This window comes from Stegodyphus dumicola, chromosome 8 (assembly GCF_044657685.1).
Source record: "Stegodyphus dumicola isolate Sdum_Otavi_A_Nest chromosome 8, ASM4465768v1".
Taxonomy (NCBI): domain Eukaryota; kingdom Metazoa; phylum Arthropoda; class Arachnida; order Araneae; family Eresidae; genus Stegodyphus; species Stegodyphus dumicola.
Genome location: NC_140775.1, coordinates 147,330,830 through 147,358,405, shown reverse-complemented (window position 1 = coordinate 147,358,405; position 27,576 = coordinate 147,330,830). Strand labels below are relative to the sequence as shown.

At 32.3% G+C, this 27,576-nt stretch overlaps 1 protein-coding gene across 4 annotated transcripts in view; it reads left to right on the top strand.

The window, feature by feature from the left end:
• Positions 1-27,576, top strand: part of LOC118186463 (coiled-coil domain-containing protein 6) — a 119,408-nt gene that overhangs the window by 27,469 nt on the left and 64,363 nt on the right. For all 4 annotated transcript variants that reach the window (XM_035356567.2, XM_035356566.2, XM_035356565.2 and 1 more), the window contains exons 4-5: positions 46-203; positions 16,702-16,858. In XM_035356567.2, coding sequence (XP_035212458.1) covers positions 46-203; positions 16,702-16,858 — 315 coding nt within the window. The remainder of the gene's footprint in view (positions 1-45; positions 204-16,701; positions 16,859-27,576) is intronic.

Genomic DNA, 27,576 nt, shown 5'->3' with positions numbered 1-27,576 from the left:
GCAAATTATTATGTAATTATTGCTTTCTATATATGTGTGTACTAGGATGCTGCAAGAAAAACTTGACCAGCCAGTATCTGCACCACCATCTCCAAGAGATATTAATAATGGGGACCTTGCTGCTAATCTAACAATGCATGTTCAGCACCTTCGGAATGAAGTGGCCAAACTAAAAACTCAGTTATTGAATGCCCAACAAGAACGTAAATATATTCAAACTTTTATTTTTATGTTTATAATTCTCTAATATTGGTTGCTAAGTGCTTTAGGCTGACTGACAAGATAGTGCAAGTGTTCACTGAAACACATTTTGGCACTTTAAAGTGTTTCAAAATAAGCAATCATCATATCTTTATGCAGTATTCCTTCATGGTGCTATTCCAAAGCACACTTCTTCTCTGACCGACCCCTCATGACATTTATTTTCAGTAACCCTACTGAACATTAAATTTTAACTCTTTTAAAAAATATACTTTATGTATCTTCATGAAGTTAAGATGTAAACAGAGTTGGTGAAGCCAGACGTGATGAATGGCTCAGTTTTCACATAATGATTTTTTTCTTTTATCGTCTCTTGTCACTCTCTTATTTCAGTGCAGTATAATTGGCATTGATGATGCCCTCGACCATTTTTTAAATTTAAAACAGTACAGTAGTTTATTATTCTATTTGATGCATAAAAAACTTAGCATATAAACTTCCACTGATACTCCTTTCTTATATATGAAGTAATTTAAATTTTCCTTTCAATTTGTATTTTTTCCTTTTGTGTGTGTGTTAGAATTTTTTTTGCATTGTTGTTTTTGTTCTGAAAGTTATCTGTTTACATTGAGGATAAGATAATACGGAATACAATGAATGTAATATTATTTCTTAAGATGAAAAAGGTATTTAATTTTAATTATAAATTGCTTGAAATTAGTTTTTTGTTTATTGAAATTAATATTTTTTTGCAAAATAAAACTTTATGAGAAAAGCGGGACTTATGTTGTATCAATTCATAGAATTCAACTTTTTGAATTTGTTTTAAACGAATTCTATCAAATTGTCTTGATAAACACACAAGATTTAGAAACTAAAAATCAGATAGTTTTTATGTTGTACGTTAATGACTGGTTGATGATGATCATAAAATATGAATAAAGTATGTTTTTTAAAAAGTCATATTATTTATTATTTCATAAGCTAAAATGAATTTAGAAAATTTTAATTGTTAACAAGCTATTTAAATAATTTCTAGAGTTGGGTACTTCCTTATTATTACAATTTTATAAAGTTATTACAAGTTGGTTTCAGGATTATTGCTAATTCCATGATTACTTCACATATATTTTATGGCTGCCATGTTTTGCAGTTGTTTTTAATGGGCTTATCAGAAGCATTTTTTCATTCCAAGGACTTTTGCCACATGAACTCTGCAAGATGTAAAACTGATGATACTGATGAACTGTTCCTCATTGATTTTTTTTACTGCAACTCACTCTTCCTCTTCTCTGGAACTGTGTTCACCTGAGACAATGCATATATAAACGGATGAAAGTCAATGGAACAGTGTGTTCCTTCAGACAACTATTAGACTATCAAAAACTTAAGATTGTTTTGTGACTGCTGGTTATTTCATCTTTCCGAGAATTCGTTAAAAAATACTATTTCCATGGAAACTCTCAGTGTGGCCTTTCATTTTCTCAGAACTTGGTCGATAGATTAGGTACAGCTGTATTCCTTCCCCCTTTGGAAGAGCTTTTCTCGAGTTCAGTCGAGAGAAAAGTTAATCTCACTACTGCACTAGTTCGCAAAAACACACGCACAGGAGGTCAAGATTTCTATCCTCTAAATAATATCCTCAAAGCACATTTATAGTGGAGCACAGCTGCATTCAGTAATGTCACTAATAGACAGTTCACATATATGTGAATTAGGCATTACCCTTAGAGGCGAGAACTTAGTAAATTCAAGTGTGGGTTCTTTAGTTTTGAAATCACAATTCATGTTCAAACAAAACACATTTAATGAAACATTAATACATCTATAAGATCATTCATCTATTAATACAGCATCTTTAACATTGTTTATCTATTCCACAACATCTTATATCTATTAACATGACAACTGTAACATCTTACATCTATTAATACAACATCTATATCATCTTGCATCTATTAATACAAAATCTATATCATCTTACATCTCCTCTCATAAAACAAAGTGGCGAGAGTTCTATCAATTTCACTCGTGCAGTCAACAGCTAAAATTTAGACAGCATGCGAGGAAAAATATTAAGCTGTGGATTTAAAATCCCACATTCGGCCTTCCTGCTATGCATCAACCTCGACATTATTTTACTCTTGGCATCATAAATCATTGGCCATCTTACATCATCGTTGTCTTCGGTAAAAGAACCATCACCATGAATAAGCCGAAACCTGAAAAGAAATACCAATGGTGATAGGAAGATTGTTTGCTTGAAAGGAAGCATCTTAATTGTCCTTCATCTTTGCGACTATAACATCGTCAACAGTTCTTTTTATTTTTCAGGAATCTTCATATTACCTAATATTGCTTTAGGAAATCTTGTTTTGGGAACAGAAGGTTCTTCAAAGAAAGATTTACGTCTCATATATATAGTCCTTATCTTAGATTTAGTTGATTCGTAAGTTGAAGTCGCACTAGAAAATGCTGTTGGAACAGCATCAGCATCACCTAGGTCTCCATAATGTTCCCAATCATCAGCATCAAGAATTTCTCACAATTGACAAAATTTTTCATCAGTGATACATATTTTTCTTTTCAGTTCTGCTTGTTTAGCAAATAATCTCTTCTCCATCATTTTTCTCATACGATGCTTTTCAAAAGGTAGCTTTTCTTGCATTTTCAGTTTAACGTGTTGAACTTCTTTTTCTTTCTCAGACAGGATTTTATTGTCAGTCCTCATCTGAAATTTTGCAGCTTCTACTTCATTCTTTGCTTCTGATAATTGTTTCTGTAACATTTTTGCAGTCTGTTCTGATACAGAAACTTTTCTTTCCAAAGATCTAACTTGTTCAGGAGCATCCAAATCCATTTGTAAAATAGTTTTTTCCTGCTTTAGTTGTTCTTTACCTATAATTGGTAAATGTCTGGTCTGGGTCTCGAAGAAATAGTTCGGTCATCTTTTAAAATAACATGCATTTCAGTATTAGTAGATTTTCTTTGGCTTGTGTTCCCTTAACTTTTTCAGGCGTACCAGGATCCAGTTCTTTAGCTGGAAATTTCACTTGCTGTTTACTCTTTGCTACTGTTGATATTCCTGTTTCACCAGAATTATCTTCAACCAGTTTCTCAAATTCTGAATTCTTTCTTTTCCTAGAACTCTTTGGTTCTGAAGTGGGTTTTTTTTTTTTTGGAATCATTAATTTTTCCATTACTCTCTTTGATTTCCTGAACTTTCTTAGGTGGATTTTTTTCTTCTTCATTTAGGAATTGAATTCTTTCTTTCCTCTACATTTTGCAATTTTCCTTTTCCATGTTTAACATCATTTTTTTCTTCCCGAGACTCCTCTTCCTTTAATTCATCTTCAACAACATCTCTTTCTTCTATAGGTTTTCCCTTTTATTAAGAACATGATTTTCAATTAAGTGTTTTACTTTGGACTTAACATACTTTATTAATATCCAAACTATTATCTAACTCATTTTCTTGATCAATACTTATATACATTAAACTCAATTCAGTTTTATCTTCTACTTTCATAGATATCCCGCTCTTGTTTATAATGATTTCCACTTTCGAAAGCAATTTATTGCCAATAACAGCATTTTCTTGCATTGTTCCTTGAGGCACAACATAAATATTTGATTTAATTTCACAATCATCAATTCTTATGGAACTTTTAAAATAACCAATAGGTTTTACTTTATTGTTATCAATACGTACTAGAATCAGTTTGGAAGAATTAATATTAGGTGAACCAATTACTTTATAAATGTTTTCCGATACTATATTTATATCACTTCCTGTATCAATGAGAGCTTTTACTTCTACCTTATCTGTCGATACAATTTTATGCATATCATTTAACTGCTTCTTTACAAATATATGATTCACTCTGGCAAGATCTTTTATATTCAACTTATTTTTTGTACATTCTGCACCTATGTGTCCAAATAAATTACAACGAAAGCATTTTTTTCCCTTGCTCTTATTTTTGCAAAAATTCTCTGCGTGACCAAGATTTCCACAGTTGTAGCAATGAATATTTGTTTTTATTTTACTTTCAAAATGGTCGCTTCTGGTTTTAGAATTAGGCTTAACAGATTTGTTTTTATCATTATCTAATTTAATTTTTTTATATATCTTAAGTTTTTCCTGAAATTCTGCCACTGTTTTACAACCATAAAGAATAGCTTTATTAACTGTAGAATCATTTATACCATTAATAAGATATTCAAATAAAGCAGCGTTTTCCATATTACCTTTGGAACATAGATTTTTAATTACCAAAAAATATTCAGATAGAGATTCTTTTTCCTGCATTTTACGTTTTGATAATAATTCATGTAACTGAGCAGAGTTATACTGAACACCATATTCATTTACTAATAAAGCCTTAACTGCATTCCACGAATTAATTTTCATTTCACTTTCAATAAATAATTTTGCTTTACCAGTTAAAGATCTTTTGGCCAATATCAGTTTCTATAATTCATTTAGTTTTAACAAATTAGATACATCTTCAAAGTTTTCAATAAATTTGTCAACCGAATTATACGGATTACCATTAAATTTAGAAATCAAACTTTCAATATCATTAAAATTTATATACATATTTGAAAACTGTGATAATGGAAATTGAGCTGATGACTTACTAATATTTTGTTTTAGCTCATGATCTTCATCAACAGCAGCAAAAGAAGAGTCGTTGAAAATTCGAGCAGTTGATGCATCGATTTCACTATTATCAGAAGTATTTCTTCTTTCATCCAATATTGCTTCATATTCCTCTATTTGTTGTTTGTAATTTGATCTCGATTCTGACACCAATTTTGTGGGTTCTTTAGTTTCAAAATCACAATTCATGTTCAAACAAAACACATTTAATGAAACATTAATACATCTATAAGATCGTTCATCTATTAATACAGCATCTATAACATCGTTTATCTATTCCACGACATCTATAACATATCTATTAACATGACGACTATTAACGTCTTACATCTATATCATCTTGCATCTATTAATACAACATCTATATCATCTTACAGCTCCTCTCATAAAACAAAGTGGCGAGAGTTGTATCAGTTTCACTCGTGCAGTCAACAGCTAAAATTTAGACAGTGTGCGAGGAAAAATATTAAGCTATGGATTTAAAATCCCACATATATATATATACATACATCTTAATATGCTTAACAGGCAACAAAAATAACTTGTATACTAATCTGGTATAATGTTTACACATTATAAAAAATACATATTCAATAACCGAACGGGAACAATCAAACCCTAGGCATATAGTGCTTCCTCCAGATGACTCAGCCCATCTGTGTTTATTTAGCCTCCCTGGACAGTAAACAACCTCATAAGTTCCAAGGCTGCAACTGTACTGTAAAGATAAAGAACACAATAAATCCTATGTATTTTTAATAGGAGCAACACATAATATACAAATATGAAGTACTACAACAAACAAAGCAAACAAAAAGTATTGTACTCAAAACAAGTACTTGCCTCCTATTGGAACATAATTCAGATGGAATCGCAATTTATTTGGTGCATTTTTGAATTTTCGAGCCTTCATTATGTCAGTGGGTTTTCTACTTATGACTAAATATTTTGTTCATGTCTTTAAAACTGCTTTGCCAGTTATCTGTTTGATTTCGATGTTCATTTGCCGATTCTAGGATAGCACACCTTGCATGGAAACGCTCCAGGGGTCTTCCTACACTCCTTTCTTTCCAAGTTCTTTCTTCCGGGATTCATGACAAAAATTTGTCCCCGCGGACCAGCGTCCTTTCCTTTGAAAAGTTTTGCTTTCTTCGTAAATCTAAAGAAGCCCATTCTGTTTGTGGGTTGATGACTGCTTTTGTTATCTTGGTTTGTCCACTTCTTGACCTGTTTTCCGAACAGTGAGGACACTTCACCCTTTCTTTGCTTTGGGCCTTAGCTGACTCAACAGGGAAACTTCCCTTTTTCATCTGTGCGAAATCCCTGACTTTCACCTCCCTTTTTTTTGTTTGGGTTAACGGCTGCATTTTGTCGGGACATCTTCACTTGTACTGCATTATCGTTACCAAAGATCTTTACATTATGCTCAATCAACTAAGCTGTTTGATTACCCAATAAATAGTACTCTTGATTGGGGTCTTGGCTAATTACTGATGCGTTGGTAATTACCTTCCCAAAATTCTCTCAAGTTCTACTTGTGCCAGAGGCAACCGAACCGGTTGCATGTCCAAAGGTCGCAGGTTTGAAATTTTTGTTTATGTACAAATTTTTTAAGGGCCATCTATTTACTTATTTGGTTGTCAGATTAGATGTAGAAATTACATTGTTTCGTAAAACTGTTCTGTTCATTACTTGTATTTTCTTAAAAGTCTGAGTTGTGTCTCCCACTGTCAGTTCTGCTCTTCAACAGTAAATAAAATTGCTGCACAAACAGTATTCTGAAACCTACATTAGCGTGCAGTATTCTGAAATCAGTGAACCAACTGTTGAAATATATTCTTTTCTTCTATTTGCGACCTTTTTATATTGCGCTTCTCTATATTGCCCTCCCCCCCTCCAAAAAAATATTGCATCGTCTAAATACTTTTGTTGATATGAAATTTTATTTAATGGTGATTTTCATATATTAGGAAAACAAGGTAAATTGTGTCTTTCTTAGAACAGGGTTTGTATGGTCCTTAACACCTTGACTGCCATGTGCATCACTGGTGATTCACAGTGACCTTAGTTTTTGAACAGGGTTCGTAACGGTCCTTACAAGTGCTTATAAGTCCTTATATTTGAAAATAAGATATAAAGGCCCTTATAGGTGCTTACTTTTTCTTTAAAATCCTTTGTTTTTTGTGCTTTTTTTAATCCTTTCTTTTAATGAACACGCATTTTTTCCCCGTAACTAATAAAGCCGAAACTAAATAAACAACTTTTCTTCCTTATATGCAACGTCAGATGGTGAATCATACTCCCGGAAATTGCTCCCCCCCCTTTCTCTGCATTATCGTAACCTATGGTGCGCGCGAGAGTACAGACAGGTGCACTTCATTCAATTGGTCAAAGAATTGCGAAAACGGTAGAAAATTCCAGTACATTCGGTATTCTTTTCCTTCCACCCAAATAATACACACGTTTGGATTTCTATCAAGATTTTAATAATTTGCATTCTCGTTCGGCGGGGCAGTTCTTTTTCGTGTTTATTATGATTGTTATGCTTATATTATGAGCATATGCATGAATATTTATAATAATATAGTTGCAGTAACTGCTGAAGTATAAATAAACTTCCAAAAATGGGTGTGTTTTTACACAGATTAGCTTTTTAAGGAATAATATTCGGAGTGGCTTAACCCATTAACCGCTAAAACTACAAGGAACGTTTCTTTTCTCATGAAAATAATAACAAATATTAAATTAAGCATTTATAACATAAATTTACATTGAAAATAAAAAAAAAATGCTCTTACCTGTGGAAAAAGCGACTGTTGTGTTCGCGCAACGTCAGCGGAATAAGACTACGGATGTTTAGTGAGTAGGATTGTACTCGTCTGATGTTTCTTTTGAGTGAAGCGCAGGATTACTTTTTAGCTGTATAACATTTTATAAATCTACAAATCACTTGTAAATAATTTAATATTAAAATGTATATTATATTTCTTTTACAAATACAGATTATTTTAATTGAAAGATTCAAGCATGAAAAGCTTGATTACAATCATGATGTAAAGCTACATTACATACTTTGCATCTATAAACAGTCTGGCTGGTACTTTTTACAACAAAGTCTTTTGTTATCAACGGACTTTACGATACAATGTCTACCATCTCCATGCAATGATTTTACTGAATTTACTAGGTCTTCCTGTTGCTGATCTATTTCTGGCTAATTCTACACTCTCAATAGGAATTTGCAAAAGGAATAATGCATTCTTGCGTCTGAAATCTAAAAGAGACTTATACCCAGTAGTAAAAAGTGGTGATATTTAGTAAGTTTAGATACAGTCTCACCACATATAATTTATCAGTTTGTCAATTTGACTATTGTCAAATGCAAATTCTGCTTAATATTCCTGTACTGCAAACGTGATATCGATTCTCGTACAACAGGAACAGAAATGTCCTTATCAAAAGACCAATACATTTTTTCTTGGGGTAAATAACGATATCCTGTAAGCAATAATATTCCAATAAATCTTCTCAAATAGGCTTCAGATGCAATAAATTCCGGCCTTTTTTTTTTTTTTTTTTTTTTTTTTTTTTTGGCTGAGTGTATATATTGTCTGTTCAACGAGAAGAAAGTAAATGTCTAAACAAAAATCGAAAATCTGTGCACTAGTTTTACCTTGTGTTTTGTCTTTTATAATTTCTCTTCTATCTCTTTCTTCATGTTTTTCGTGAGACATAACTAACAGTTCCTTTTTTATCCACTTCAAGATTTCAGTCTTCTGCTTTTTAAATTTTTTAGTATGACTATAACTGCTTTTAGAAAGCTGAAACTTATTTCTTACGTGAATTTCAACTTCCCCAGCAGTATCATTTGGTAAAATATCATTATTTAAAACATTGCCATTTCTTTCTTCTTCGTCACTAGCCTCTGCAATTTCTGGGGGAACAACAACAATATCAATTTCATTCTGGTCATTATTAACATTATCATCATCTGGCATTTTTAAACAACATTTTTAATCTAGGCATTTTTAAACAACCAGAACATCAAAAGGAATGAGTGAAAAAGGAGATTGACTACCCGTTTCTTGCTGATGTTGCGTCAGCGCAACACCTGTTTCCCCTTCCTTCCCAACACAAATATAAACATCTGACTGATATAATGTTCTGATAAACGGTGACCTTGACTAAAAATAGATCACTTATAAAGACAGCGATTCTTTCGTTAAATGTTTTCAGCAAAAATACCCGGTCAAAAATTTTGCTTAAATTTTACTTAAAGTATGATATTAATTATTATAAACAAAATGATTGTTGAAGGCAAATATTTTATTACAGAAATAATCTTCATAATATTCTCTACACAAAATCATCTGCTGGTATAAAATATCTTTGGTAGCTATATTTATATACGCATTTATTTTGACCGTTGCATCAACGCAACACCAGCGGCTAATGTGTTAAATAAAAGGAAAGTAATCGAATAGTCAAAATAATCCCCCCCCCAAATACATTATTCAGTACGGAGGTTGGGAGGTTCTCCTCTTTCTCTGCAAAATCTCTAATATTGAAGCAGCAGACTTTTTTTCTTGTCACTGTCTAATCTGGATTGAATAGGACTAAAACTTTTTGCAGTCTACACAACCCAAGCGAAGATTGATTCTATTCCGGAAATTTAAGGCAGTCTGTTAAAAATTAGAATCAGAAACACCCCAGATTAGTTAGTCTCTTTCTTTTCCTTTATTTAGTTCTTTACTCTCCGAATACCGGCAGCTGTTGATTCCAATTGCGTAATATCACATGTGGAAAAATTACGATGCACGTATTGAGCAATAACATTTGCGGTATTTTGCAGAGATAATTAATTTTGGTGTTCAGTCTGAGATTTGTTTATCAACACTTAAAAGAGTTTTACTGTGCTTTCTAAGCAGAATATTTCTGAGTTCCATTGGTCTATTTTTATATGGTGCACATATCGAAATGTCAAAATCATTTATTTAGCTGAGAAATCTAAAGAACAGCTACAATATCCTCGCACTCCTCTTCTTCCAGTCACTATCCAGAATATTCGGCAATTTCCAAGTATGCAGGTTAGTTAAGCTTTTACTGTTAAAGGATGACTACATGAAGCAATTTCCAGTCTTCTGATTTCAGAAATGTGCCTCTTTTTTACTTAAATTACTTTGCTTGGAATATATGTTAAGGGAAAACTGTTATGCAATGAAAATTTATAAAATGTTCAGAATTTTGATTTAAGTTAAATTATTTAAATATTAATATGAGTGTAAAAAATAAATTGTATTTATTATTAGGTGCCAAACGAATACAATTAATATGGCTTATTATTTATTTTCTATATTTTGAACCGAAATTTTATCATTAAATCTTGTAATATAATTTAGTTCTGCATAATTTTTTTCCTCTCATTGTAAACTAATTCTGTAAATTGAACTGTCATTTAAAATTTAAAAAAAAAAAGTTAATTGTTTTCCATGGTTGAGGTAATGCTCATTCTCTTAATAAATATTGCATTGCTCATATTTTAAATTACAAGTCTAATTTTTCTTTTAAGGTTATGCAGTTGTGTATAATGTAATTAGACGGATCCTTATTTTTTCCTTAAAATGTGCTTGAAAAGTGCTTATAGGTGCTTATTTTTTTAACTAAAATGTGGCTACGAACCCTGTTGAAGTCATGCGAGTCACCTGTGCTTTACGGACTGGTTTATACAGTTAAATTACTTCTACAGCCTGGTCTTCTACACCTCTAGAAAGTTGCTCTATTCTTGGTTTCTGGCTTCTGAAAGCTGTTTTCCATAACTTCTTATATGATTTTAACCCTCTGAGTGGCCAGGGTTTTCGCTAATAAAACACAAAATTTCCCAAAACTACTATGAGAACTTTTTTTTTTTTTTTTTAATGTAAAAACTCTCCTGGTATTTCATACCTGGATTTGTTTTCTTTTGATATATTGCCTTAATTTCTTTGACATACTTGAATATGCACGTATATATACGTTCTTACAGATATCACAAAAAATATTCTATGCTGTGTATTATACCGCTAGCTTGTATAAGTAAGTGCTATTTATGCCTAAGTAAGATGACAAAATTATAATTAAAGGGAATTTTGTTATTTATTGGAAGAGTTAAGATTAATTGTACATTTTAAGATGTTCATACATTCAGTAAGTTATTCGTTTTTGGTTAAAATTACATTGTAATACATTAATAAATACAAAAGATTTGAAGTTTAGAATCATGTAACTGAAAGTGAAGTGTGAAAATAAACAAAACAATAATGATTTCAAATGAAAACTAGATGCAGAGCTGATTCTTAGGATAAATGGGTTGAGAAAACACTATAGTTAAAAAATGGTCTCATAGGCTATTTTACCAGATTTTGCTGTGGCAGTCAATGTCCTTATGTCAGAAGTTCTTATAGATTTTTAGTCCTTAAAAGTTCTTTATTTCAGCCTAAATCAGGAAAAATCCTTAATTTTTCTCATCTGATATTTCTGTGTTTTTTATGACTGCCATTTTATCTGTGAATTAATATTTTGGAGGAATAATTTTCAATTCTTTGATGAATAGCAATTTGATGGGTTGTCATTTCAATTCTTTCTTTTTTCTTACTAGGCCTTGATTGAAACATTAATATTTCAAAATTATTTCTTTTCAGAGAATGAAAAATTCATAAAATATTACGTCAAAAATATTGGATTTCTGTTGTAATGCAGTACTAAATTTGGCAATTTCAAGATCAGACTATGCAAAAAATTTTTACCTGGATATTTGCGAGTTTTTCGACTTATAAATTTGTAAAACTTTTCATGAGGATTCAACAGGAACTTGCCAGTTAAAATTTATATGTTTTTTTAACATCAATAATACAATATGTTACTAAATTTATCCATGCAATGTGCCTTAATTGTTAGTTTTATTTTCATCATGTGCTTTGATAAGCTTTCCTTCTCTATTCAGGATTTGCATAGTTTAAAGGTAAGAAAATTATAAAATAAAATTAGATGAAGAATATAAAATTTAAGACTCTAATTAAATCTTAATATGTTTTGCATCCGAATCATATTATGAATACACCAGTTCTTTAAAAATTGTTCTTCCACTCAATGTATAAACCTTCCAAAAACTCTAAGCGGTAATTTTTCATATTTTGAGATTGGCAACTGCGGTTTAAATGCAGTAACTGGAAAGATGATGCTTATTGATGTATGCTGCAGTTTGTTAGATAAAGTTTGTTTTCTTCTCAGAAAACAATTAAATATTTAATAAATACATTTCATGATGAGCAGGTTTTAGTTATGATGAATTTTCATCTTTCTATGGTTTTCTCTCTCTGTAAGTTTAATATGCTTTTAAACTTTATAATACTGAATATTGAAGAATAATTGTTAGTAATAAAAATGTTCTTAAGCTATGTTGGTTGAAATTATATTTCAATAATAGGTTAATGTCCTTTTAGCTAGACGTCAGTAATGCGAAATGAAGCGTGTGCTCATTTTGATGAATTATTTGTGAACTGAACTTATTTAGGTATGTACAGTCGATTCCAGTTAATCGGACCACATCGGGAAGCAATCGTTTTGGTCCTAATAATCGGCCGGTCCAATTACATGAACATGTCCTATGTTGTAAGACGGGACGTGCTATATGTAGCAAACAGTAAATGTACATGTAAATCATGTACTAAAATGTAATTATGAACTTTATGATGTGGTACACATGTATGGCAAACATACATGTACAAACAAGAACTACAGTCGAACTTTTTTTCATTGAGAAAATTAATTTAAAAAATAGAAACGCATAAAAGAAAAACCATCGTTTCATCAGTGAGACATTATAGTATGTTTCTGCTTTGTGTATGAGATCACATGTATCCAGAAACATCATGTTCCAGTTTTTCAGTAAGCATCAAATGCTGCTGCTGGCTTCCTGGCATACGTTAATTAGCCAAAGAGCACAAAGCAAGATCGAGGTTGTTATTTCATTCATCTAGCTGCTGAGCACTGTGTGTTTCACATGCTTTTAAGAAATATCTTAAATTGTGATTCTACAAAAAAAAGTAAAACATCCATGTACCCATTAATTTATAGTATTTTTTCGCAACTGGTATTTTTTTTTTTTACCATTTTGCAGCTGAGGATGATGGTTTGGTAAAACCATTAAAACTAGTCCTGTGAAAATTTGAAAATATAACGCTGATTTTTGTTGTTGACTTCTAAATTAATATTTTTTCAGCGTGTTATATTATCTTAATTTATATACCTTTCAAAAATCATACACAGATGACTTTCCTTCTATTATTTCGTCAAGGGAATGTAATACATTTTCATGTTCACCATTTGTCATTGTGACTTTTTGATACCTCATGCTAGAAGGGCTGATATTCTTAAACATATGTGTGCACAAGGACAGTGGGGGGGGGGAGAAAAAAAAAGAATTCTTCAATGGAAACAAAGAACCAAAGCGTTATTATTGCAGAATGCCTGTTCCCTGTCTTTTTACTGGAGCACAACCTGCCAATAAATACATCGGATCATGCCACAGCTTTATTTAGAAAAATGTTTCCCAATAGCAGAGTTGCCAACTCTCCCAATTTAGGCGGGAGACTCCCGATTGTCGACCGCTCTCCCGCCAACCCGATTTACAATATATTTCTCCCGACCTTTTCTTATTCTTAAAATTTCTCACGATTTTATGCAACTTGACTTAATACTTTGTTATATGAATTTTAAAAAAAAAGTGCTTTTGGACGTCTGAAAGCAATTGAGTTTTCTCTACATTATATCTAAAACAAAACCTTGCGAATCAGATAACTTCTGCTTTTTGAGTAAGAGCATTATACGTATCCAGAAACGTCATTCTCCAATGGGCGTCGAGCTCCACTGCGTGTCAGTTGGCATATATTAGCCAATGAGGACAAAGCAAATTGTTCTTTAGTTATTTCGTTCATTTTGTCCTGAGTTTTGTGAGTACATATGCCTTAGGGAAATAGTTTTAGAAATTATCATCTTTTGTGACATCTGAGGGAAAAGTGAAACACTCGTGTACGTTTCAGAAATCGTACACAGTTGACTTACCTTCCATTATTTCCTTAAGGAAATATAATTAATTTGCGATGTGCACTGCCTGTCGTTGCAATTTTTTGATTTCGCATGGTGGAAGGGCGGATGTTCTCAAACATGTGAGTACACAAAAACACATGAGTTGTATTTAAAAAAATGAAAAATTTAATTTTTCTTCGGAAACAAAGGACCAAAAAGTTACTAATGCAGAATGTCTGTTCTCTGCCTTTTTTACTGGAATACAACCTGCCAGTGGACGCATCGGATCACACTGCAGCTTTATAGAAAAATGTTTCCCGATAGTGAAATCGCTACGAAATACTCAAGTGCAAGAATCAAAACAGGTGCAATTGTTAAAAAAATGGGTTTGAAAAATAAATCTTCAGTTATTGATTGCATTAAAACAGCTCCGTTCTGCCTCTCTACGGATGGAAGCAATAATACCGATTCAAAACTGTATCCAATTGTTGTTTCTTTTTTTAATCCAGAGTCTTCAGAAATTGAGTGCAGTTTACTTTCTGTTTTCACTTTAGAAGGACATTTGACAGGCTTTAATATAGCACAGCTAATTATTAAAACTTTAAAAGAAAATGCGGGCCCTCTGGGTAATTGTTTAGCACTTGGTGCCGATAATGCACACCAGTATTGGTAGGCTTGGAAGACTGGTGTTGCAGGCATCTTAAGAAAGGAAAATTCAGATTTGCAGATTATGAGGTGCACCTGTCACTTCTTAAATTAACAGCTGAAAAAGGGGCAGCTTCTTTACCAATAAATGTGGATGAACACATTGTTGATATTTATTATCTTGAAAGGAGTTCTAAAAGGAAGGAAAAATTGAAACAGTTCCAACAGCTGCATAACAGCAGTTTACAATTAGAAAACTTGGATGAAGTTATAAAATCAGCTAGGATTGACACCCAGTGGAGTTTAATTGGAAAACTGAAAGCTGCTGATGGAATTTTAAAATATAGTGAACTGTCTAGAATTGTGTTGGCCATCTTGACAGTTCCCCATAGTAATGCAGAGTGTGAGAGGATTCTCAGTGTTGTTGCGAAAACGAGTATTAAATTTAGATCTAATATTAGTGATGACACATTAGGAAAACTTTTATTAGCGAAAGCAATTATTACGTGGCAATTGCTGTGAACAAAATTATGAAGTTTCTTTCGTAAAGAAAGCAAAATCTGCCACTGTTTATAACATTTGTGCGAAAACTGATTAAAGTGTCTTCCCCCCCCTCTTAAACGATGCAAGTAATAAAAATGTTTTTTATGTGCAAGTTATTTTTGTGTTGCTTGCATTTAAAAATTAGTTACTATTTAAAGTTAATTCATTATTAAAAACTATATTTTTATCATTTAAGAAGTCTTTTTAACATCATGAAAAATCTCCTGATTTCTTAAAAACATCTGATTTTCGAGTGTCATAGGTTGATAAGTATGCAATAGCCATGTTAGCCAATGTCTAAGAAATATTCAGATACAAGGATAAAACTGGCTGCAATTGTTAAGGAAATGGGTGTGAAAAATAAATCTTCATTTATCTGCATTAAAACAGCTTCATTCTGCTTCACTGTGAATAGAAGTAATAACACCGATACAAAACTGCATCCAGTTTTTTCTTTTTTCTTTTTTAATTCAGAGTTTTCAGAAGTTGAGTATAGTTTCCTTTCTATCTGCATTTTAGAAGAAGACTTAACGGACTTTAATTATAGCACAGCTAATTATTAAAACTTTAAAAGAAAATGCAATTCCTCTGGATAATTGGTTAAGCACTTGGTGCTACCAATACACCTGTAATGGTAAGTTTGAACACTGGTGTACCGCATTTTTGAAAAAAAGTTCAGATTTCCAAATTATGAAGTTTCCATACCTGTTACCTCTTGCATTTAGCAACTGAAAATTGGCAGCTATTTACTAATAAATGTGGAGGAATGCATTGTTGATATTTACTGTTATCTTGAAAAGACTTCTAAAAGGAAGAGAAAATATTTGGAATATGTATGTACGTGCTGGTTATCTTTAGAGATAAGTTTATTTAGAATCCTCGACCAATGGAACTACTTGCATTTAAGAATTAGCAACTGCACTTTCAGATATTAATTAGTTACTATTTAAAGTTAATTCATTGAAAAATACATTTTCCTCTTATGTATTTTTATCATTAAAAAATTCTCTTGATTTTTGACTATCGTAGGTTGGCGATGTTCTCTAGGTTTCTTAACAACTGGCAGTTCTGTGATATTGTTTGGGCCATTCCCCTCATGTTCACCAAGGAAGTCTGAGATTTTTATGTGATATATTGCAGAACTTTATCATTTTTATTGTAAATGTTTTTGGGGTGGGGGGTGCTAATGAGGTTGATAGTTTTATATGTTGTCTGTTATAATTTTGCTTGCAATGTAATGTGATACAAATGTTACTCAGAAATTTGATCAAAAAGTACAGACTTGTTAGTTCCAGCTGTCATGAGCTGTATATCTTCAACTATTACTTTTTCATTTGCTTTGGTGGCTCAGTACTTTTTAATATTAATTAATGTAATTTGTTTTTATCTTTGCCTTCATAATGCTGGTTGCATGCATCTGTATTTGTCTATTTTGATCAGAGGAATTTGGGGTGACATTTGACTTGTGTGATATGTATATTAATTTAAATTGCATAATTATTAGTGTAAAACAATAATAATTAAACAATTTTAGAAATTTAAAAAATATATTTTCTGTCCTTATGTTAAAAATCTTTTGACAGATTCAGAAAAAATGGCTCAGTTTGCTATGGAAGAAAGGCATGGCAGGGAGGAAAATATGAGGCTTCAGCGAAAACTGCAGATGGAAGTAGAACGACGTGAAGCTCTGTGCCGACACCTGTCAGAAAGTGAATCTAGTCTTGAAATGGATGAAGAAAGGTAGATATTCCTTACAAATCATACTTTCTCTAACCCCCTCCCCCCCTTTTTTTTTTAATTTGCAGTATTTGAAAAATGCAAAGTATCATTACGGGGCATTAAAATATGAAAAATAAATCCTTATTTTAAATTGGTAAACATATCTGTATAAGTATATTCAGTGTTCTTGTGGTAATGCCTAGATATACATATAAATTTATCAGGTTTGACCTTTGAATTTACTCTTCACAGTTCTGTATGTAAATGGTGTGCTGAAGGTAGATAAATTTGTTTTATCCTATGAATTCAGAAGATATGTTTCTTCATTGATAATGAAAATGATAATTTGAAGCATTCTGTTTTATTTTCTGGAATAGTTGTATTCGCAACTAGTAATATCGATTCTGATGAAATTTAACAGTGGAATAGAAAGAATGTAAAATATAGGCCTATTTTTGCATCAGAATCTTGTAGTTTTTCTGTGACTATAGGGGGTAAAAGCAAGTGTCATATGTAGATGAATGCTTTTCTTTATGTAATTACTTGGAATAGAAATTTAAAATGTATAATAATCGTACTAGTGTAATGATCATGTGAATAATAAAAAACTGTCGAAATATATCTGAATCAGCATAATAATCGGCCATTATTTCTTTGCGTTTAAAATTACAACAAATTGTTTAATTTTTGCAAATGATGTTGCTTATAAATTAATAAACTGTTAATTTAAAATTATTATTTAAAAAATTTGTATATGGACATAGGTGGTGCCTAACCAGGAAAGTGGTTAATTATGCTGACTGCCGTAAAATGGTCTTGGGTTCAAATCCCAGGGAAGGTATAGATGTTTGTAACCATATACTGTCTGTGTGGCAAGGGGGTACTCAAAATACATGACGAGATAAAAGTTTTCTCAAGACCTTGGTGGTAGGGAAAGATGGGTGTGAGCTCCTGGGGTATCCTTTGAAACTGGTGTAAAACTGCACAAATAGTATGGTGGGACTATACCTGTAAAACCAATGTTGAAATTCTGGTTCCTGCCCAGTTATGCTTATATGCATAGGTTACTTGCAGTTAATTTGAGTCCAGTTGATTAGATTTAAGTATTTTTATTTTTAATCTTTTGTCTGATGAAATTCCATCTTGTGACTTCATGTGCAAATTGACTTGATTTTACCAACTCGTAAAGAGTGCAATTAAGTTCGTAAAAACATGAAGTTTGTAAATTTGAAGTTTTGTATGTACATGAATTCAGATTTCATTTTCCATGATGTGTTTCCTTTTCTTACACGGAATATGGAATTGGGTCATGTTAAATTTGTTAGATGAAAATAACTATGTTAGTAAAAAATTATGAATGTCGTAGGAAATCCTGACAATAAATCAGTAAATAAAAAGAGTATTTTATGATGTTGAAGGGAATGGGTGTAAAGTCTATGTGCATGTGAAAATTTAAATCTAGTAATAAGAGACAAAAGGATAAAATTAATACCTACTCTGACGATAGATAATGCAATTTACACTATTAACGGAATAGTAGGAAGTTAGTTCTACACTTTGAATTCTAGTATGTGTGCTGTTGCTGTTTACAGATACATAAATGTCAAAATGCTCTTTTTTTTCCCCCTCAGGTGGTAAGTTCTTTACTACAACATTGTGTTAAGTTTCACATCGAATTTTAATGTACTTTTAACGTTAAAATATTTGTTGCAGGAAGTTTTAAATAATGTTTTATGATTTACTTATTTATTAAATCTAACAATATCAAGGCTTTAGAAAAAAACCTGTTCAAAGTGAGAAAAAAAAAACCATATTAGAAGACTAGATGTCCATCGAGGTTTGTATCCAAGGTTAGAGTTGTGCAAATTTCAGGTCATAAATGAAAGTCATTCGATTAAGACTGAATACAAAAATAAATAAAAATAGATTATAAAAAAATGTGAATGCTATTTCTTTTTATAGAAAAATTCATATTAAATAAATAATAACTTTAAACAAAAAAATATCAAAAATTATTTCCAACATAATTTAAACATCATCTTGAAAGATTGCTGTTGAGCTGATACTTGAGTTTTATGTCCTACAGCCCTAAGAGACATTTAGCAAGTTACTACCACATCTGAAAATTGCAAGACAATCTTAAGAAGGTTTAAAGAACCTTATTATGTTTAACTAAACTTTTTAGCAGAAAGGACTTGTGCTGCACATAAAAAATTACTTGTGGCAATAAACTATAAGCTGGCTCAACTAAATTTACCAATGTGTAAGTTTAAAGCAATCATTTATGAGAGAATGCAGAAACTGAGATGATTACTTTTAGATAGAGATGGCGAGAGTAATATGTCGAATAATGATTATTGGAGATGTTAATTCACAAATTTGTAGAACTAATTTCAAATGTTTATATGTACAACCTACTTCTCCTGCTGTAAAAGTGCAAATGATGAAAGAGAAGCTTGTGCTCAAGCAACAACTAGAGACAAGAAGTAAAGCTCCTGGTGCCATCTGTTGATAAAAAATGAAAACAAGTATGAAATAATTCCCTTAGAAGCACTGAGGATAAAGATGGATTTAATCAATTGTTAACTAGAACTAAAAGTTTTTCTATGAATGTGAAATGTTTCTACAAAATTTAATTTGCCAACAGAAGATGTTTTTTGAATAATTTTGGTTGCAGAAAATATAAAATGTGATTTTTTTTTTTTACTAATAATGTCGGGCAACAAAGGATTTTTATGTGTTTCTTTTTTCTTGATATATGCCTCATGTTCTTTAGTGAGCAAGTTTAAAGCTCTTAGTTTAAAAAATATAACTTAAAGTATATTTGCAAAGAATCATGTATACACCCCAGGAGTTGATACCTGGAGTACAGTCTTCTTAGAAGATCTGAAACTGGGATAAAGATGGATTTAATCAATTGTTAACTAGAACTAAAAGTTTTTCTATGAATGTGAAATGCTTCTACAAAATTTAATTTGCCAACAGAAGATGTTTTTTGAATAATTTTGGTTGCAGAAAATATAAAATGTGATTTTTTTTTACTAATAATGTTGGGCAACAGAGGATTTTTATGTGTTTCTTTTTTCCTGATATATGCCTCATGTTCTTTAGTGAACAAGTTTAAAGCTCTTAGTTTAAAAAATATAACTTAAAGTATATTTGCAAAGAATTATGTATGCACCCCAGGAGTTGATATCTGGAGTGAAGTCTTATTAAAAGATCTGAAAGTTGAAATGTGTGCAGTTTTACAGCTAATCAATGGAGAGGGAAAAGTTTCAACAGAAATTTTATGATCTCTTAAAATGAATGTTTTTTGATAAATAGGAAAAAATAAGTTGCCAGTATTTATTCTCAAGTTTTATCCTACTTGGAAAGTTTTCATATTTTAATTTTAGTTCAGGTTAAAAATAAGTTATTTAGTGATTAATTCAACATATTAGAATTATTTGAAATCGGTGTCAACGTAAACATTTAATATTTAACACATTGTTCAATAAGTCCCGGGCAACCAAAAGATGGCGTTAGTAATATCAACTTTACTTTATTGTTCGAAAGAACTAACCTTCAAATGACACGTGTCTAATTTTATAGGCATTTGGACCAGAAACAGCGAAGCTACTGTGGTGAAAGTGACACTACTTGTGCATTTGGTAGACAAAATGGAGAAAAACGAATTTCGAGTGTTGATCAAACATTGCTATTTAATGGGCAAAAATACTGTGCAAACTCAGCAATGGCTTAAAAAATGTTATCCATACACAGCTCCATCGAAAACAACCATTTGCCATTGGTATGCTGATTTCAAGCACGGTCGCACAGATACAAATTATATAGCACTCTCGGGTTGGTCAAATGAAGCAGTCGCTCCGGAAAATGTGAAACAAGTGTTGAAAATCGTCATGAATGACTGCAAAGTGAAAAGTTCGTGAGATTGCTGAGATGGTAAACATATCAACTGGAAGCGCGTGTATGATTTTACATGAAAAGTTGGGAATGAAAAAAGTGTTTCCCAAATGGGTGCCGCATGTGCTCACAATGGAACAAAAGCAACAACAAGTCGATGATTCACAGAGCTGTTTGTCACTGTTTACTCGCAATAAACAGGATATTTCTTGCGTTGATATGTGACAATGGACGAAAAATGGATCCCCTATTTCACTCTGGAGTCAAAGCAGCTGAATCACATGTAGCCGGTGAAAGCCATCCGAAGCATCCAAAAACGCAGCAGTCGGCTGGCAAAGTCATGGCGTCTGTGTTTTGGGATACGCAGAGAATAATTTACATCGACTACCTTGAAAAGGGAAAAATCTATCGATAGCGCCTATTACAGTGAGTTATTGGTGCGTCTGAAGGACAAAATTGGGGGAAAAAAAGATAGCACATGAAGAAAAAAATCATCTTCAGGCAAGACAATGCCCATGCCACAAGTCAATGCAAACACTGGTTGCATTGAACAAGTTGGGCTTCACTCTGCCTCTCCACCCACTATACTCCCCAGATCCAGTCCCCAGTGACTACTGGCTGTTAGTTGATCTCAAAAAGATGCTCCAGGCGAAAAGATTTGGCTTAAATAAGGAAGTCATCGCTGCCACTGAAGCTTATTTTGTGGACAAGGACAAACGTTTAACAAGCTTAACAGGACTTAATGTTTAATGTGACTTATTGAATGATGTGTTACCTATGAATATATTAATTACAAAGTGTAAACAGCAAAAAATTCTTTCTGATATTAACCTTTAGATTTCAGACAGAAAATTAATATAAATTGGAATATTTTTTCTTTTGTGTCATCATTATTACTTTTTCTTGTTCTTAAGTTTTAAAAAACTGATAAATATTTAGTTAGTAAATTTTTTAAATTCAGTTAAAAATTTTGTTTTGCTAATAAAACCTTTTCATTTTAGTTTTAAAATAAAAATTGGCCCATCCTTAAATCATAAATAGTTTGAGAACACTGTTCTGCATCATTCACATCAATACTTTCATTACCTGTGTATTCTCTTTTGAAATAGTTTCCAAATATTCTTCATTTTCCTTTAGAAATCATTTGCCATTAATAACAAAATAGAAATTTTGGTTAAAATAACATCTGAATTAATGTAATTAACTGCATCCACAGTAGTAGGGTACTCTTTCGTTATTAGGACCAGAATCAGAAATGCATGTATGTATATATGTGTTTGTGAGTACACACACACATACATACATATGTACTTATATACATATCCATGCATACATTTCTGAATCTGGTCCTAATAAGAGAAAAATATTTATTTCTTAGACTAGAAGAGAAACACGTAATGTGACAATCAAAATCGTAAAAAACAACCTTATTTAGCGTAGGTATAATGAAACACTCAATCGATTTCGAGGGCAGCTAAAGGTCCCTCCTCATCAGGAGAAAGAAATACATAGAAAGAAGAAAATAGGAATCACAGAAACACGTGGTGCTTATCAGCACTGCACGTGGTTATAACTAGATTTTTAATCAAAGTTGCACTGGCCGCCTACTTTTACTGAGCCAGGCTGTCTGATCAAGCATAAAGAAATATTAGCGAAGTTAAAATAGGGAGCGAGGGGCAAATGCACATTACGCTCAAAATCTGAACTTCAAATAATGGAAAGCAACCACTGAACGGATTTTTATACCCTCTGGTAGTACCAAGTGCGAGGAGGTAACGCCATCTATCGGCAAAAATAATTGAATTAAGACAGTAGAATTTTAAAGGCATTAGGAAGGACTGGATTGGACTTCAAATCATTAACTAAACTTTCTAAATCTTTGTGAATGTGAAAAGCCTCAAGAAAATCCAATTCGCCGATGGAAGAAGCCTTTTGGATGATTTTTGCAGACCCAAAATCAAAATTATGGTTAAAAGTCCAGCTATGATACGCTATTGAAGACTTGTTAATTTCCCCTTTTTTGACATAAGATTCATGTTCCTTGATACGAAACTTCAACGCTCTTTTTGTTTGGCCAATATATCTTAAACCACACTGACATGATATACTATAAATTCCCCAAGAATTCAAGACAGAAACGCAATCTTTTAGAATCGAAGGGTGAATTTTATTAATAGGGAATAATTTCTATTTCCACATTAGTACAAATTTATACATATCTGTTTAGTAATTTACTTGTTTTGATAGGCCTTTTTCACTTCACTGTAGGATTGAATTTTGTAACAGATAATAAACCAGTATATGATTTGAAAAATTCTATTTTTGAGCATGTATCAGTATTTATTCAGTGTTAATTTTCAATATTGGCACAAAAAATTCCATGCATTTAAATCATTTTCAATTAGATTACTATTTTTTAAGAATTTGTAATTGCATCTTTCTCAATAACAAAAAAGGAAAATTGCAAAAATTCAACAAACTTTACACTTGTGTGGAATTCAAAATTCTGAAGTTTCATTTATATCATTTAATATCCCTTTTGTTTAATAAGTACATATATAATTTTCTTGTAACTAGTAAATTTTTGTTTCTAAAAGCATTCAATTATAACTTATCTGAGAATTTTTTAGCAAATGATAAATATGAAGTTAAAATTGGTATGCACTTGCTGGAATTTTTTTAATAAGGATAATCAGTAAAATTTTTTAAATAGATCAAATGCCCTGAATTCTTAAAATTGTAAGGAATAAGAAGTTTAATGTATCGCCTTATTAGAAATCAAAACCAATGTAGCACATTTGTTGTATTAAAGTAAGATTTAAAATTTTCAGAATAATTTCAGATCTTTATTAAAAGGAAAGTAACATAACTAGGGTGCAAAATGCATTAAAAGGGATTTTTATTTTTAGCTTAAAAATTTTTCTACTGGTAAAATTATAACTAGAATTAGTAGGAAATGACACCACATATTAGTGAGAAAAAGGGGGGTGAATGTTTATTTAGTCATCTGGAATTGTATTTGACTACAAATTGTACGTACTTCTTTCTTTTAGTTTAAAATTAATGTAACAAACACGTCTGTTTCAATTAAAATAAGATTTAAAAATTTCAAGATATTGATTTCAAAATATAAACAAAAGTAATATTAATTGACAAAGTATTTTATCTTTAAAAATGAATATTTCTTTAGTTTATGATAAATAGAGCTTAGTTTACACATAATGTATGTTATATAACAGACAGCAGCTTTAGCAATTTTCTGTGATAATTGCAAATACCGTAATTTCCGGAAGAAACGCCGCGGCGTTTACGTGTTTAAAACTTATATTTTCAGCGGGTGCGGCGTTTAGGTGCACTAAAAATAAAATATTTCCTATGATGGTCATTGTATATAGTTTGGATGGCCTTGTCATTGTGCATAGACTGGTGCTGTTCCCACACAAAAGACCACTCAATTGCTTTTCGCGAACGTTATTTTGTTTACATTCTTTCCCTTGAATGGACCTACATGCCTTATTCACCCTAAACGAGATTTCAGAACAATAACATTCTTCCCCCTTTCAAATCAACATTCTCATCAGTTTGAATAGTCTCTCTTTTCTGCCATTCAATGAATCTTCCAGGACCCATCCTCTCCCCAGTCCTGCCTTTTCTGCAATTTTTTTCAAAGGACGACTCCACCTGCCTCGAAATAAGGAACTCTGACGTATTTCCCCTTCAGCATGAATGGATTTTTCTTGGCATTCTGCCAAATACAGATCCCATCAGTTTGGGTACAAGTACTTGTTGGATAGTTTTTAATTAGGGAGCGGAAAAGTTTTGAAAATGTCTCTAAACGGCACAGAAGCTATACATTTCTTACCTTTAATTTATTTTTGAGTTATGGTTTCATTTCATGCCTTTTTCTTAACTGGTTGTCATATATCAGGACTTAGGTTGAGTTTTTGCATCTATACGGCCCACGACGATGTCACGCGGAATTTAATCTATTGCGGCGTTTCTGTGTAATTTTAATTTTTTCCCCACCATTTTTCTCGAGTGCGGCTTTTACGCTGATGCGGCCTTTCTTCCGGAAATTACGGTATTTCCCTTTTTGTGTGTGTGTGTGTGCGTGTATGCATTTTGGAATAGGTGGCAAAAGATTTCACAACACAAATAGAAAAAGCACATTTTAATTCAACATATTATACACATTCTGCAGAAAATATTCATTTAAAAAAATGAATTACAAGATAAGTCTGAAAATATTGAGAAAAAATAGGTTAGTTTCACTCTGTTATTTTGTACCTGAAACACATAATATATTTCATTCCTGCTACATACATAAATTTTTCATAATGTTTTCAATTTCTATTGCTTAGTTAAATTATTACTTGAAAAATTATCATTTAACTTTTTGCAGTAATTGTTTAGAAAAATATTTGTTAACGATTGTATGATATTTTTTCAAAATAATCTGAGGGTCATAAAGTAATTTTACACACTGTAACTCGTGGATTAGACGAAAATAAAAATTTTTGCTCATATTCGTCTGAAATAAGTTACTTAACAATAATGAAATTATATATAACGGCATCTAAAATATCGGGATGAGGATACATTAGTCTATCAAACACATTTATCCATAAGTGAATATTTTAATAATTTTTGAACGCTAACTGCTTATCAATAGTAATGCTGGATTTACATACATCACATTTGAACTTTTAACTATATATGTCAAAATAGGTATATCCAATTTTATGTCGTGTATATCACTATCATCAACTGTTCAGTCCATGAATGTTTGAACATCAGTGTCATCAAAAGCTTGTTCTTTGGTGTCTTTAAAATCTGATATATGAAGAGGAATTTTTCCAAATTTTGAAGTACGAGGGCTATCCAGAAAGTAGGTTACGTTTTGGAATAAAAAAATAAACAAAGTATAGGAAACAAATTTTATTATATACAGATGAAGGCCACACTCAAATACTACTTTTCTACATAGTCACCATACAAATTAAGGCATTTATCATAGCGATGTACGAGCTTGGAAATTCCTTCGTCGAAAAATTCGGCCGCCTGCGCCTTCAACCACTTTGTTACCTCCTCTTGCAGCTGTGCGTCGTCATCAAAACGTTGCATAGCCAGCCACTTCTTCATTGCTGGGAATAGGTGGAAGTCGCTCGGTGCCAGGTCGGGACTGTACGGCGGATGAGGAAACAACTCCCACTTAAAAGATTCAAGAACTTTACGAGTGACATTTGCCGTGTGGGGCCGGGCGTTGTCGTGAATCAACAAGATCTTAGAGCTCAACATTCCTCTGCGCTTGTTTTGAATTGCTCTTCTGAGTTTTTGGAGAGTTTGGCAATACCTTTGAGAGTTTATTGTAGTGCCTCTTTCCAGGAAGTCCACCAAAATTACACCTTTTCTGTCCCAAAAAACAGTCGCCATCATCTTCCTTGCCGACATTGTTTGCATGCATTTCTTGGGTTTTTGGGGAGAACTTGTGTGCCCCCACTGCATTGATTGCAATTTCGTTTCACAGTTCACATGTTTCACCCATGTTTCGTCACCAGTAACGATGCGATCGAGTAAAGAGTCACCATCCTTATGGTAAGCGTCCAAAAAGTTCAACGCTGCAGCCATTCGCTGTTTTTTGTGGTCCTCTGTCAAGATTTTTGGAATCCATCTTGCACAAAACTTGTGGTAACCAAGCTTTTCGCTGATGATTTCGTGCAACAAACTTCGCGAAATTTGTGGAAAACTCAAAGAAAGTTCCGTTATTGTGAAATTTCGATTTTCACGGACTTTAGCATCGACTTTTTCGAGAAGTTCGGCGGTCACTATGCTGGGTCTCCCACTTCGATCTTCGTCGTGAACATTGGTTCGGCCATTTTGAAATCTTATGACCCACTGACGCACTCCACCTTCAGTGATGATGTTGTCCCCATACACTTCACGAAGCTGCCGATAGATTTCTATCGGTTTACAGTTTTTTGCAGTCAGAAACCTTATTACTGAGCGCAGCTCGCGGGATTTTCAATTAACGCAGACATTTCAAACCGTCACAGTATCTGAACAGAGCACAGCACGAACCTCTCACTAGCACGGCTAGATGCAGACTGAGCTGCGCAACGCTCTGACCCCAAGATGGCCGCGCTAGCCCCGCCCCTAGCGGACACAGGCGGAAACGTAATCTACTTCCTGGATGGCCCTCGTATTTATAGGTTGGTAAAGTAGTCTGAAGTCTTAATTTACCCTCTTATTTCATAAACCTGTCTGATAGAAGCATTATAGTGAGCTCCAGCCAGTGCCTATACTTATCAAATCTACCCTCTAACGTGTGTATTTTGACAAGTAAAAGGTATTTAAAACCCAGTTCATTTATACAATAACTTGACATCTCAAGCATATGTTGTGTGGGATACTGCAAAGTGAGTTTCTTTGGTTAGGGAACCAGATGTTAAATTCAAATTTTTCCAACTATCTGACGAATTAAAAAATTTATTCATAAAAACATTTTTTTCATCATTGTCTGCCACAGTGAAAGGTGTTTCAAATATATTATTTTTATGAAATAGATTTTACATTTACAATTGACCACCAGGTGTTTATTATTTTAATAAATTTTACAGTTTCTTGAAAGTTTATTATTTCTTTCTGCTGCCCAAAAGAAAGCAATGCTTCAACTACATTATCATTAAAAATCTACAATGCAAGCTTTACACTTTGTTCTTAGTTGTATAGAGAGCTTTTATTGTCAGACCATAAGCATACTTTAATAATTTACCAGTTTCAAATTCATGTAATTTTTTAATACAAGAAAAAGATGCAGTTTCAATATGTGAAGCATC